Source organism: Dendronephthya gigantea, unplaced genomic scaffold (assembly GCF_004324835.1).
Source record: "Dendronephthya gigantea isolate DGI-Jeju-01 unplaced genomic scaffold, DenGig_1.0 000192F, whole genome shotgun sequence".
NCBI lineage: Eukaryota > Metazoa > Cnidaria > Anthozoa > Malacalcyonacea > Nephtheidae > Dendronephthya > Dendronephthya gigantea.
Window position 1 is genome coordinate 67,916 of NW_021163202.1, and position 13,895 is coordinate 81,810.

At 38.5% G+C, this 13,895-nt stretch overlaps 1 protein-coding gene across 1 annotated transcript in view; it reads right to left on the reverse strand.

Annotated features, from left to right (window-relative positions):
* Positions 1-8,008: 8,008 nt before the first annotated feature.
* The window catches only part of LOC114538959 (sushi domain-containing protein 2-like), a 75,463-nt gene continuing 69,576 nt past the window's right edge, over positions 8,009-13,895 (reverse strand). The window contains exons 11-12 of the mRNA XM_028559798.1: positions 9,408-9,551; positions 8,009-8,507 (exon numbers count right to left, since the gene is read on the reverse strand). Coding sequence (XP_028415599.1) covers positions 8,332-8,507; positions 9,408-9,551 — 320 coding nt within the window. The 3' untranslated portion in view covers positions 8,009-8,331. The remainder of the gene's footprint in view (positions 8,508-9,407; positions 9,552-13,895) is intronic.

A 13,895-nucleotide genomic window follows, 5' to 3' on the forward strand; every position in this document is an offset into this window, starting at 1 on the left:
GCTGCCTGGCACATTCTAATAATTTCCTGTTAGGTATTTTTATCTTCAAGCCGAATAACGTGCAAATACGTGTCTCGGTATAATGCAGGCACAAACGCACATTATAGGAAAGATCAATATTAAAATTTAGCAGTAGGCTAATGTGTGTAATTATTGAATATTGATACTTGTAGATACAATAATATTTATGTATAGTTAATACTATGTATATAATTATATTGATGCAGCAGCGATACAAGCTGATGTATAGCGTCCCTCGCCATTTCAAACGAAGCAAATAATTTCCTAAGCTCGCGCGAGACCTAACCTTTTAATTCTATTATGAGATGAAACAAAAACATGATAAAAAATACAATTTGGAATTATTGAAATTTACCATTGTTGTATATTATACTAAAATGTCATTTATTCGATATGAAAAAATAAGCAATTACAACGCGCAATGTGAAGTTAATGCTTGATTCAGGCCAAATCGCACTAGCTATATCTGCCTGGTTCTTTGTCTAAGAATGGATTCATGAAGTAGTTGGTGTTTCAAAGAAATCAATGTTAATAATATATGTCGATGATTTCCCATCCGGAGGTGGAAACTATAGTTTTTATTCTACGTCAAACATCCCCCCCCCCCAAATACGATCCGAGCTACGACCTTGGCATCACTACTTAATATGCATTTCATGTTACTATGAATAAAATTTTGCGGTTGTACGTTTGTTCCTTCATATAATGCTTCTTAAAAAATTTGAAGTTATGCCAACACACTAATTTGCGCGTTATTGGGGTTGAAAATTAAAATAAGTAACAAGAAATCTTATAATTCGCCAGGTGACAGAATCCACTCCGCGTTTATACTCCATTTTTTTCATCGTAAAAGCAGGGATGAAAAGCGATGTATACTTAGATGATAAAAAGTGAAGAAGTTTGAGCTTCTCTAAATTCCAACCGTTCCCGGCTGTAATATACGCGTGTTGACAACAACCAGAAGCTTTTATTTGGCGCCAAGATACGCACTAACATTAAATAACATACACTAAAAGGAGATTAGACAATAACATAACATCTCCCCACTAAAGGAATGTACAATGTAGCGAAGCGAATATTGTTCAGCGATAGCAAATATTGTTCAGCGATAGCAAATATTGTTCAGCGATAGCAAATATTGTTCAGCGATAGCAAATATTGTTCAGCGATAGCAAATATTGTTCAGCGATAGCAAATATTGTTCAGCGATATTTTACGGGTTTATTTACAACTCGTCCGGATCTTGTTACAGTACTTGATCTGGGCAGGCCCTCAATAGACTGAGATGCAGGCAATGAGGTCTTCGGTTTCGGTTGTTGCATGTTTGAGGGAGGCAGCTCAGTGTGATCGTTCTGGTCATACTGAATACGGAATTTGTCCTTGCAAAGTAATAACTCACGGCGATTCCGTCTGACGACGTTTCCTTTGCTGTTAAGGATACGATACGCGCGAGGCTCCTGGCATTTCGCAACTACCTTTCCAACTTCATCCCATCGCTTTTTCCCGTTAATGCGCATGCGGGCAACAGTACCTGGTTCTATGTCCGGCAGATCCTTGACGTGTTGATTGTAGGCCTTTTTGACGTTCGCTGGGGTGGTTTTTGGTGGACTTGAAGTGTTAGTTAGATTCAAGGACGGTAGGGTGGTGCGGGGTTGATGCTTAAAGAGGCGCGTTGCTGGAGACACACCATCAGATGCTGGCGTCGTATTTAAGATCAACAGGGTTAGGTATGGACCTCGTTCGCATCATGTGCCTTCTTGAGCGACTCTTTCACCGTTTGGATCGCTCTCTGGACAAACCCATTTGACTGGGCGAAGTGGGGGCTTGAAGTTACGTGTTTAAAGTCCCACTCTTTTGCAAACTGTTTGAACGCTTGGGCAGTATATTCTGGTCCGTTATCTGTGTAAACTTCCTTAGGTATACCATGACGAGCGAAGATTTTCTTTATTTTGTTGATGACACTTTGGGAAGATGAGACGTTCGATCTCGATGTACTTTGAGGTGTAGTCGGTGATGATAACATAGTTATGTCCGTACAGCGTGAACAAGTCTGACGCAACTTTTTTCCAGGGTACTTCAGGCACATTGTGTTGGATGAGGGTCTCTTTTTGTTGCTGGCTTCGGTGTGTTAAAGAATGTGGGCAACTAGAGACAAGATCATCGATCTCGGAATTTATGCCTGGCCAATATATGGACTCTGGCTGATAGACTTATTGAAGATGGTTTTCAGGGGCTGATGGTCGTTGATAACTGTAAAGTGGCATCCATAAAGATACTCGTGAAACCTTTCGACTCTAAAAACAATCGATAAAGTTTCTTTTTCTATTTGAGCGTAATTCTTCTCGTAAGACAACAATGCTCTTGACGCATAAGCAATTGGGAACCATCGATCACCATCTGCTGATCCATGGTTCTGCTCAAGAAGGGCCCCGAGGCCATCTTGACTTGCATCAGGCTTCAACCGGGTGGGTAAGTTTGGGTCATAAAACTTTAGGCACGGTGGAGATGTAATGAGACGTTTTATCTCGTTGATGGCATTCAGCTGCGGATGTTGGAGATGGAAAAGGACATCTTCCTTAAGTATCTGGCGTAATGGCGCAGTGTTTGTGAGAGGTTAGGCATGAACTTCCCGACGTAGTTTACCATACCCATAAAACGTTGAAGGTCAGCTTTGGATTCCGGAATCGGCATTTGGATAATAGCTTCAATTTTGCTTGGGTCGGGCTTGACGCCTTCCGGAGACATCGTGTGGCCAAGGAATATGAGGGATGTTGAGGCAAACACACATTTGCGTCGGTTGAGTTTTACCCCACTGGCACGAATGCGTGTGAGTACGTCTTTTAGGCGTGAGTCGTGTTCCTCCTTTGTCTTCCCCCATACTATGATGTCATCTTGCGAATTGGCACATCCTTGGAGATTTGAAATGACAGAGGCTACCTCGGCTTGGAATACTTCGCTAGCGGAGTGAATTCCGAAAGGCAGGCGTTTGAAACGGTATCGTCCGAATGGTGTACCAAAAGTGAGTAGTTCAGGACTTTCATCGTCAACTTTGACCTGCCAATAACCAGAAGAGCCATCCATCTTTGAAAAATACTGTGCACCAGCCATTTCTGAGATGATTTCTTCGGTTGTAGGTAACCAGTGGTGTTGGCGTTTAATGGCTTTGTTGAGAGGTCGGGGATCAAGACAGACTCTGAGGTCTCTGTTTGGTTTTGACACTACGACGAGAGCATTTACCCAGTCCGTAGGTTTCTCAATTTCTTGGATGATGTCTAGGTCGACCATGCGTTGTAGTTCCTTCTTGAGTTTGGGTTTAAGTGCAAAAGGTATCTTTCTTACCGGGGCAATCACAGGTTTGACAGGTTATCTCTGATTTCTATGTGGTGAACGCGAGGTAAACAGCCAATTTCGCAAAAGCAGTCTGAAAACTCGTCTTGAATTGAGGTTGCAGATGGGATATTCTCAGAAACTTGGTATACTTGCTTGATGAGGTTTAGTTTGACAGATGTGTTTAGTCCGAGGATGGGAACTGATTTTGAGTCAACAACGATAAAGAGAACATTTACTGTCCGACCTTTGTGTTTCAGTCTACCGATAAACTTGCCTGAAACAGGAATGGGTGTGCCTTTGTAGGCAGAAAGCTTTATTGTAGCGTGTATGAGCTTGGGTTTCGGTGACAATATGTGCAGTAGACACTTGGGAATAACGTTGCACTGGGCACCCGTGTCAATCTTGAAAGGTACATCAGCACCATTCATTTCGAGTGTGACGGACCAGTCCAGTTTCGTGTCACCGACTGTGAATACATTTGTTTCACAATGAAAAGTTGCTGACTGGGAAGGATTTGCAGGAGATTGTTTGATAGTGGGACTAAGACTATCACTGGTGACCATATCGATGTAGAATTCATCATCGTCATCAGAAGAGCTATTGGTGGGGGAGTCTTTTTTAGCAACGCCTTTGACTTCTTTCTCCGGACAGCAGGATTCAAAGTGGTTTCTCTTCTGGCACATCTTTTACCATATGAAGGGCAGTTTCCACGTTGGTGGGATCCACTGCAAAATTTGCACTTGTTGATAATGTCTAGGTGTTTAGGTTTCTTGTCAGAATTTCGTGGTTGGTTATCTCTTCGACGGTTGATTTTGTGTACATCAGAGGATTCTTGGTGTTCCTTGAGCTCTTTGGCATGACGTTTTGTTTCTTCTGCCGCGTGACCGGCAACAATTGCTTTTTCGAGAGTGAGATCGGCATCACGAAGAAGGCGTTCACGAAGTGTGTGGTGAGTCGTGCCACAAACAATCAACCAAACTCACATTCAGAACTGCGTTTTTTTAGCTCAGTGATGAAGTTGTTAAAGCATTGACCTTCAACTTGCTTGTACGAGAACAATTTGTGACGCAGGATGGTAATATTCTTGCGAGGGTTGCAATACGAAGTGAACTTCTCTAAGACAGGCTTTAATTTGAGTTTATCAGTGTCTTGCTCGAATGTGAAAGTTTCATAAATGTCTCTACCTTTCGGTTCGATGCGCGTAAGTAGAATGGGTGTCTTGATCTTATCACTTTTTGAGTCTGATTCAGTGGCAGTAAGAAAGAACTGAAAGTGTTTTTGCCATGTTTTCCATCCGTGAGACACATTTACTTCGAAGGAAAATGGAGGAGGCGGTCTGAGTTTGTCCATGTAGAATCGAACGAAATAGATAACCAAACAGTTCAAATCGGAGCGTGATATACTGAGAAATAAATCTACTGTTCGCAAAAAAAAATTTGATGTACTATCGAGCGGTTATGACATTAAAATCCCACTATTTGACACCATGTAATATACGCGTGTTGACAACAACCAGAAGCTTTTATTTGGCGCCAAGATACGCACTAACATTAAATAACATACACTAAAAGGAGATTAGACAATAACATAACAACGGCAGTCTTAAACGTCTGGATTTTAAGTCGAATACTTCTTAAACAATATTGCTGTGCGTGCTTTCAGTAATGCAGTTAATCTGATCATGATAACGGGACATACAGGACCTTGTGCGTATAGAACGGATTTGAACTTTACATCATTTTGTTCCTGGTCCATGAATTAAAACCCACGGCAAACAACAAAAGTTTCCTTACCAGAATTTCGCAACATGTTGAGTGTTCTGGCCACAATTCGAGTTTGACTCACACAGATAAAAGCTTTTGTTGGACAATTGCTGTCTACATTTTAATGTATTCCATTTCTATTTTGCAAAAACGCTCGGACACGAGGAATAGGATTAGAATAAAAAGGGCGCGAATATATGTTCATATTCATTCTGAGATATATAGTGAACGAAGACCTTTGTAAACATTCTTCATTAAGCCTAATAAAAGCTTTGCATAAATTGCACAATATAAGAGGACAAAACAGGAGACAAAGAACGAGAATGAAACATTCGACCAATACGTCTAAGGATAACCTCGAACTCGTGGTCTTTTCTTTGTGCTCACTCTGTGGGGGGATACCCGCTGAGAAAAGACCATAGTATTGTTTGGTCACGTGTTTCCAATTATAATTTTATCCTTGCGGGGTGGTAGTTAATGCATATTTATTGTCGCCATGTTTTCAAACTCCAAGTACGAGCTTTTCCTTTCGTGTTTGCATTTTGCAATACAAAATAGTTTGTATAGCGAATTCATGTTCAAGCCAAAACTGGTCATTTGCTTAGAACGGTGTTGCCAAATACACAGAATACATTGATTCTATAATCGTCGTCGTGTCGCCTTAAAACGCCTTAATGAAAGACCAGTTTTCACGATTGAATGCGGGTATAAGTACGAAGATTGATGCGAATTCATAATTTCAATGTGTTTCGTATTTATATCAGGGGTAGATTTCAGAGTGGATTATATATGGAAATCTGGGTGCCTTGTGTGCGACATTTTCAAATGCACCTGCCATAGGCATGACTGCAACAGCAAACCGGTATGATATGGATTGTGTAAGAAAAATCCCTCAGCTCAAAATCATGTGTGGAAATCATTGGCAATCCTAGTTGCATGAAAAAAACATACAAAAAGCATTTCAGAACTGGACCAGATATTGATTCTCTCACAGATATTCCTCCTCCTATAGCTGACGGTTTGAAAAAAAAACAGCAGTTATATGCTATCCTTTGACAGTAATCTACTTCCTCTTCCCCTTCCCCATGCGGGTGCGAATATAAACTTTTTGAATTTGTTCTGCAATGTGTTCAATTTTAACCCAAGTGAGGCACACCAATTCCTGAAAACAGATTATTCGTACAGTTTCATTCACCACAAACTAAGGGGATGAAGGATGAAGTCGTGAAGCAGTTGACATGTTCTACAGGAATGCCCACCAACCAGGTTGTATTTACATCACTAACCTTGGGGGAGGGTGTTGATATCAAAAGTATCAGAAGTGGTTTCATATAACTCTACCATACACATTACAAGCCTATTTTCAGGAAACTGGAAGAGCTGGCAAAGCTAGAAACCATGAAACTGCAGTCCGGATTGCAAGAAGACATCCAAGCTCATTTTCAAAACAGATGCACATGTTTCAGGTATATGTTGCTGAAATCAATTAACAAAGATAAAAGGTACATTTAATCACTTTTTCCCTAACACCTCTGTTGTAGTGTTTTTTTTTGTCAAGAATGTGATTGTGCTAGTTACCCTTCATAGTTCCCCATTAAAAACAAATATAAAAAGCATGTATGTAGTACTGTGAAACATAATGTACATATTGATTAAGATTATAAACAATATTAATATTTTGACTAAACAACATACAGGTCACCAATGCATTAAAAAGAACAAAATAAGAGACTCTCTAGACATTTCAGGTGTTGAAACTCAACAAAATTTGTACAATTCTCTCGTGCTCCCATATTTTGATTATTGTTCATCATTATGGGCAAGTGTGGAAGCTTATTGAAAGAGAAAGTGCACAAGAAAATTAAATTAGGTTATGGGTTATGACAGGCGCCAGTAACGTCATCAAATATGCTTCATGCTATGCACTGGAAAATTTGAATGACAGATACTGATGTCACAGTTCAAAAGCCCAGTACTGGGTGCTTGAAAAAAATGGAATGGCTAATAATGGAAGGAAAGCTGTCAGAGTCCAGCACTCCAGCTTTAAAAACTTTATATAAAAATAACAACTGAATAAGACATTGGCCACATTTTATAGAGCATGTGCAGTCCAGGAATTCAATATGGCTCCAAACTGACATGGAATAATATGATTAGAATCGCAGGACCAATGTACAATTTTTGTGCACGGAACATATTCAAATCTGCATGCCATTCCATGCATCACTTTATTGGTGACTTTGTAGGGGTCGGCGGTATTTTAATCCCCCGTTGTTTTAAACATGTATAAATAAATATCGTTCAAGGCCCGTTGTATGAAACTCTTAGTTAACTTTAATTACAAAGTCAGTTAAATTAAAAATTAGTTAGCGTTAACCGTAGTTAAATTTTGATACTGTAAGCGTCAGCCTTTTGATAACCCGGGCGGCAATGTCGATATAAAATTGTTAGCATTTGGGAGGATTTTCACTTGGAGAGAAAACGTTCGCTAGCGGTTTGGATATATTTTCTTTTGAAATTTGACAGAATAATTTAATTAGTTCAGCTTGACTGTCCTCATTTCAAGACAAGATATATAAATATATCGCTAGCAACCATTTCTCGATCTGCCAGTAGAAACTGACCCAACATAATTATGAATAGCAGTGTCATATAAATCCCAAAGGCAAGGTCACTCGGTAAACCTCAAGCTAATGTTTGGAAGTTCAAGTCTCGGTAGTTTTGGCAATGTCGACAATGAAGAAGCAGAACTTGTGGGCTGCGCGCTAGCAATCGTTGAACAAGTATTACGGTACCAATATCACTCGCTTCGGTATGTATAATCGCATTATTATTTTCATTCACTTCCTTAAACCGTTGTTAGAGAATAAGTAGAAAAACAGGGAAAAAAGCGATATAACATTGCGTTTAATTGTGTTAAGAAAGAGATTACATTCGTTGAATTTCTATCATTGCTCACACAATTATTTATGTAAAATTAATGATTGGTTAAATACTCCACAGCAAAAAACTAGTTTCTACGCCATGTCAGACTACAAGCACGTGCATGTTCAGTGTAAGTTGATATATTCCAATTCTAGAAAATTTCAGCTCTCATAAAAGTTATCGACAAAAGAGAGGCATCGTAATGGAGAAATAATAATGGAGAGATATTATTTTATACTTAATTCGTACGCACGATATTCCACCTGAAAAAAATGAGCCAAAAATATTTAAACTACATTATGTAAGCCTTGTTTCGATGACTAGAGACATGTGAATTGCCTGGGGAAGAAGACGGCTTCTTGTTGAAACAGCAGCGCTTGCACAATGCAGCGATTACAATGATGAGAAGTATAGCAACAACAGGAATACCAATCACAACTGCATAGAACTTTAACGTTCTTTTATCTTCTGTAATGAAAAAAAAATATAAAAGTTAAAATTTTGAATTAATTGATCAAGACAGGGAACGAACCGCTGAATTGTCAAAAGACATTATTTTTATCGTTCGAATAAACGCCGTCTTGCTCTTAGAGTTATTAAGTACGGTTAAGTATATAGGTGTAATATGTCGTTGTAACATGAGGCAGTATTTTTATTTAATGCACTGATTTGTGAATTTGAAACACTATTTTACGACTGTTGAACCGTGAAACTTGTTGATATCACAAAAGTGAAACTAAATTCGCAGCTTCAGCCGTATACGAATGTATATTGCACACAAAAAACTTAATAAAATTAATTTTTTTGACATAAAAAAGTCTAAAATTTAGCTTAGAGGACACGGGGGGGGGGGGAGAGGGTACCAATGCATATATAAATGGCCGGAAACATCGATAAAAAGACCACGTCGTTGACGCGGTCTTCTTAATATTAAAATTATATAATGGCTGCTATTTGTGTGCAAATTTGCATTTTATCCTATGAATACAATTTCTTTGAAGTTTCGCAATCAAAATACATTAAATTTTGCCAAAATATAAATTGTCGTAAAATTTCTGGTAATGTTCGCCGAGCCGCTTAAAAACCATTTGGTAACTAGTCGATTTCGTACGATAATGTTAAATCAGGGTAAAATAAATTACGTATAAGTCTGTTTTCGTGCATAATATAAATTTTTTCTCCATAATCCAGGATGTTTTATCAATTACTTCGTCGCATAAAGCAGTTAAACCATATAGGTTGGCAATTCCATGTTCCAACGCTACGGCGATTTAATTATAGTAAACGTTGAAGACGGCTATGTATGTATGAAATGTACATGAGTGCGACTTCAGTCATCTTTTAATTTGATTAAGGTTTGGAGCTTACCGTCAACATTGCATTCTTCTTGTTCCGTATTTTGACCCAAATGCAGGCACTGTCCTTTCTTCGAACATGTTCGATTTCGCTCTCTCTCACCCTTTTCATCTTCCCCGACGCAAACACTCCACTCGCTCCAGAGCTGGTAGGAACCTAGATCAAAAGTAATGAGATCTCTTATGCGTTATTTATTTTGCCGGCCAAATTATGTGTTTATATTAGCTTCATCGATATATAGAGGCTAAGTTGAAATTGCCTAATTACCTTATTATTACTAGAAATACATGCATGCAGCAACCTCTCGCTATTTCAAACCAAGTACACAATTTCCTGAGTTAACCTGACCTAAACTTATATTATGAAATGACACAAAACTCAAATCATAATCCCCGAGCGGGCGCGGAGCGCCTGCGAGGGTACTAATTCCGCTCGGAGATTAGGAATTACACCCGGAACCCGGTAGAACATAGCCGAATCCAAAGTTGTCCAAATTCTTTGTCATGGACGGTCGACGTTGGGTGGTTTTGTAAGTTATGCGCATGCGCGAGTAACATCTGGTAATCAACAAACGTTCTGATTGGCTAAGACAGAAAGTTTGTATTTCAATGAGAACGTCAGCAATTTATATTAACTGTCATTTCGTAAACATTTTTGTAAAAGCGTTTCATAAACGTTGTGGAAAGAAAGTAAAACGAGAAGAAACAAGATATATGAAGCATGACAGTTAGCAAAGATGAACGTGGATGCGATCAAGACAAAGCCGTGTAAGAGGAATAATTAATAATCTGCAAACTTATAAATGTTTTCAAAGACAAAGGGTACGTGTTTACTTTGTTTATTTCGTATTTGTTTCGCGATAAGAATGAGCCGTATTTGTATACTTTTCGGCTTTGTATGCCGTTTATTTGTTAAATTTTCAGCTTTTTATGCAAGCGCATAAACCTGTAAAAGACTATTACACCTTTGCTTTAACTTCAAAAAGTGTTTTTGAAAGTGTAATTTGAATTTTGGTATTAAAAATACACACTATATTTATAAAGTATAAAACTTTTAGCCGCCGGCGTCGACTGCAATTACAGAATAAAATAACATTTGAAGTTTTTTCTTTGTCTGAGAAGATTTTGTACTGTTTTAATCGTTTGAAACTTCGATTTTAAACCGTTACTTAATTGCTGGCATGGTATATGATTGATTGATTTATTAAAACTAAAATCACATGGCAGCGGAAACTGAATTGCGTGACTTATTACAAGGGTTGGTTACACTAGTATAGTAAAGCTGCTACTATTAGTATATATACAAAGATTCTTGATTACACTACTATATTAAAAAATCCACTGTAATTATATGTCCAAAAAACCTTATATAGGATGATTACTCTAGAATAAAGAGTTCTGTATTATTTTATGTACAAGGTTCTTAATTACACTACTGTATTTAAGGTTCTACTATAATTATGTTAACAAAAGTCCTGATATAGGATAATTACTCTAGTATAAAAAGTTCTGCTATCATTAGTTACATGTATAAAATTCTTGGTTACGCTACAATTTTAAAAATTCTACCATAATTATATTTACAAAATTCCTTATATAGGACGTTTAAGGTTTCATTAGCCTAAGATGGACATTTCTTATACAACTGGTTATATGCTTTACTACCAGCAATTATGAATGAGTTGGAGAATCGATTAGTAGTAGTTGTTGGTACTACTAGGGGGTATTGTACCCTCAGGTCATAAGCTTTAGGAACATGACTTTCCTGTAGTAGATGTTTCAATTTATTATCTGGGCTTTCCTTTATGTTTTGGAATAGTCTGTTGGTGAGCGCTTCATGATGATCGTCAATGGTTTGAATATTGGCTAACTCCAGGGCGGTAGAGTACGAAACACCCGGAAAGATACACCTCAACGCTCTCTTCTGGATGCGCTCCAGTTCTTCTCTCAGATATATTGGGAGGGCATGATGGAAGACGGGACAGGCATAATCCAATGTTGAACGTATACATGCACAATAGTATTGTACTATATCGGCAGTGTTTACTCCAGATCGTTTAAGTTGGATCAAGAAATAAAATTTTTGGAAAGCACTCTTCACTAAATATTCGACATGGTCATTCCACGTAAGGCGCGAGTTGAGCATTAATCCCAAGAGTTTTACACTTGTTACTTTTCTGATTGGTTGACCGTTAATCAATACCGGAGGACAAATTTCTTCTTTATTTTGTCTGCTGTAGCTGATAACAAGTTCTTTTGTTTTATCACAATTTAACTGGAAAATATTCTTTTTCGACCATTCGTTAACTTCATTCACAGCCAGCTGGGCACAACTCTGATCTCCTTTCTGTATAGTTTCCGAAACAGTTGAATCGTCAACGTACTTCCATAGATCGAAAGGATAGGCGGTAGAAAGATCGTTTATCATAATTAGGAATAGCCAAGGGCCCAACTTTGTTCCTTGGGGGACCCCTGACCTCACTAGGCCCCAATCTGAGAAACAGTCACATCCTATCTTCACTCTCTGTGATCTGCCGGTGATGAAGCTTATTATCCAATTTAGAATACTGTTCGGGATATTTAATTGTTTTAGTTTGGTTATAAGCAAGGAATGATCGATAAGATCGAAAGATTTACGAAAGTCAAAAAACATCGCTCGAACAGTGGCACCAGTACCATCGGTGTCATTCAACCATTTGTGGAGCATGCTAATTAAAGCTATAGTTGTAGACGAGCCAGGTATAGTTCCATATTGGTTTGGGTCGAGAGATCTGATTACAGATGGTTTAATGTAATCAGTAACAACAAAATCTTCAGCTATCTTAGATATTGACGCGGTGAGAGAGATGGGTCGGAGCTCTTTTTGAGGGTCGCTGACCTTCTTAACTTTAGGAATAGGAATTACATCTGCGAGTTTCCAGTTGCTTGGGATTTTTTGCTCTTTAAATGACGCATTCAGAATGTAAGTGACAGGTTCGGCTAAAATCTCAGCATATTCTTTTAATAACCAATTTGGGATGCCATCAGGACCACAAGATTTGTGTTTGTTTAAACGAGTCAGAGACTTATAAACTCGATAAACAGGGAGTTCTAGGATGTCTGGATCGTTTTCCAAAGATACGCGTTCAGTGGTAGGGTCAAGTAAATGGAAAGCTTGGAGGGGGTCCAAGAAAGCAGCATTTAATTTGTTCGCAATGTCCCTACTTGGCATATCTTGTAATTCAGAAATTCGGTGTAGTTTATTTAGAAGGTTACCTGGGTCTGTTTTTTTCGCTCCACTCAGCCTATTGATCTCCTTCCACCACTGTTTGGGTTTTTTTCCTTTTAGATCTTCAACCTTTGATGAGTAAAACTTTGCTTTGCTAGTTTTCCTTTCTCTATTCACTTGGTTCCTCAAAGATTTATATTCATGTTCGCTACCTTCTTTACTAGAGTGGAAGGCAAGCTGTCGCAGTCGTATTAGTTCCTTGAGCTTTATAGTCATCCAAGGTGGGTCCATTACCAGAAATTTGGGACAAGATGGCGTCTTGCATTGGGATAAAAACAAACATGGCGGCCAAATTTCATGCGAAACAATATGGCTTAATCACAAAACTTTAAATTACGCTTCCTATGTGTGTTTTTTTCTTGGTTCGGAGTTCGAATTCTGTAAATCGCTAAGAAAGGAAGAGTTATAACAAAAAATATTCACTCACTAGCAAATCCTCTAGGTTCCTGAGTGCGATTTATATACAAGTCCAATTTGAATGATTCGGCTATATAAACCATAGTAATATCGGTAAACATGCTCTACAATCTGGTCAAATACACCACTTTCCTTTTGGACGATGCAAAGTTCGGAGTTGGAAATGTCTTTGGTTGTGATATAGCTACCGATATAACTCATAAATATCTTCGTATTTTTTACCGCCACGGTTCCCACAGCGTTTGAAATTTCATGATTTTTCAGTGTGTTAAGCATCCGGCCATATACATTTGAAGCATAATTATAATTGCATAATTATACCATCGGGCCATTTTATGAAATTTTCACCAATTCCTTGGGTCAAGAAGCGGACGCTGCCCACGAACGCGGACGCAAAATGTCGCAAATTTCTGGTAATGCTTTAGGATAGACTTTAATAGACTTTGTGGGCATAATGATGTTCATTCCTATTTTTACAGTTTCATCGAAAACTGATAACATACTTTCACAATCCTTTTGGTGCAACAGTTGGGGCCAATTAAGGCTGGCCAGGTATCGGGCAAGGGAATCTTTTTTGCTCTGTCTTTTGTCACGGACAAGGATTTTCTTCCTTGTGGACGTAAAACGAGTGCGTTCTCTTGGTTTCAACAGTACGGTGCTATGATCAGATAATCCAAAAGGTGGATTAATTTCGGGTTGTAAGAAGAAATTAGCCATGTTAGTAAGGATCAAATCGAGAGTAGCTTGGCCCCTTGTTGGCGATTTGACTAATTGCTTTAGGTTGAAATGTCGTTGCAGACTATTTACATTAAGATG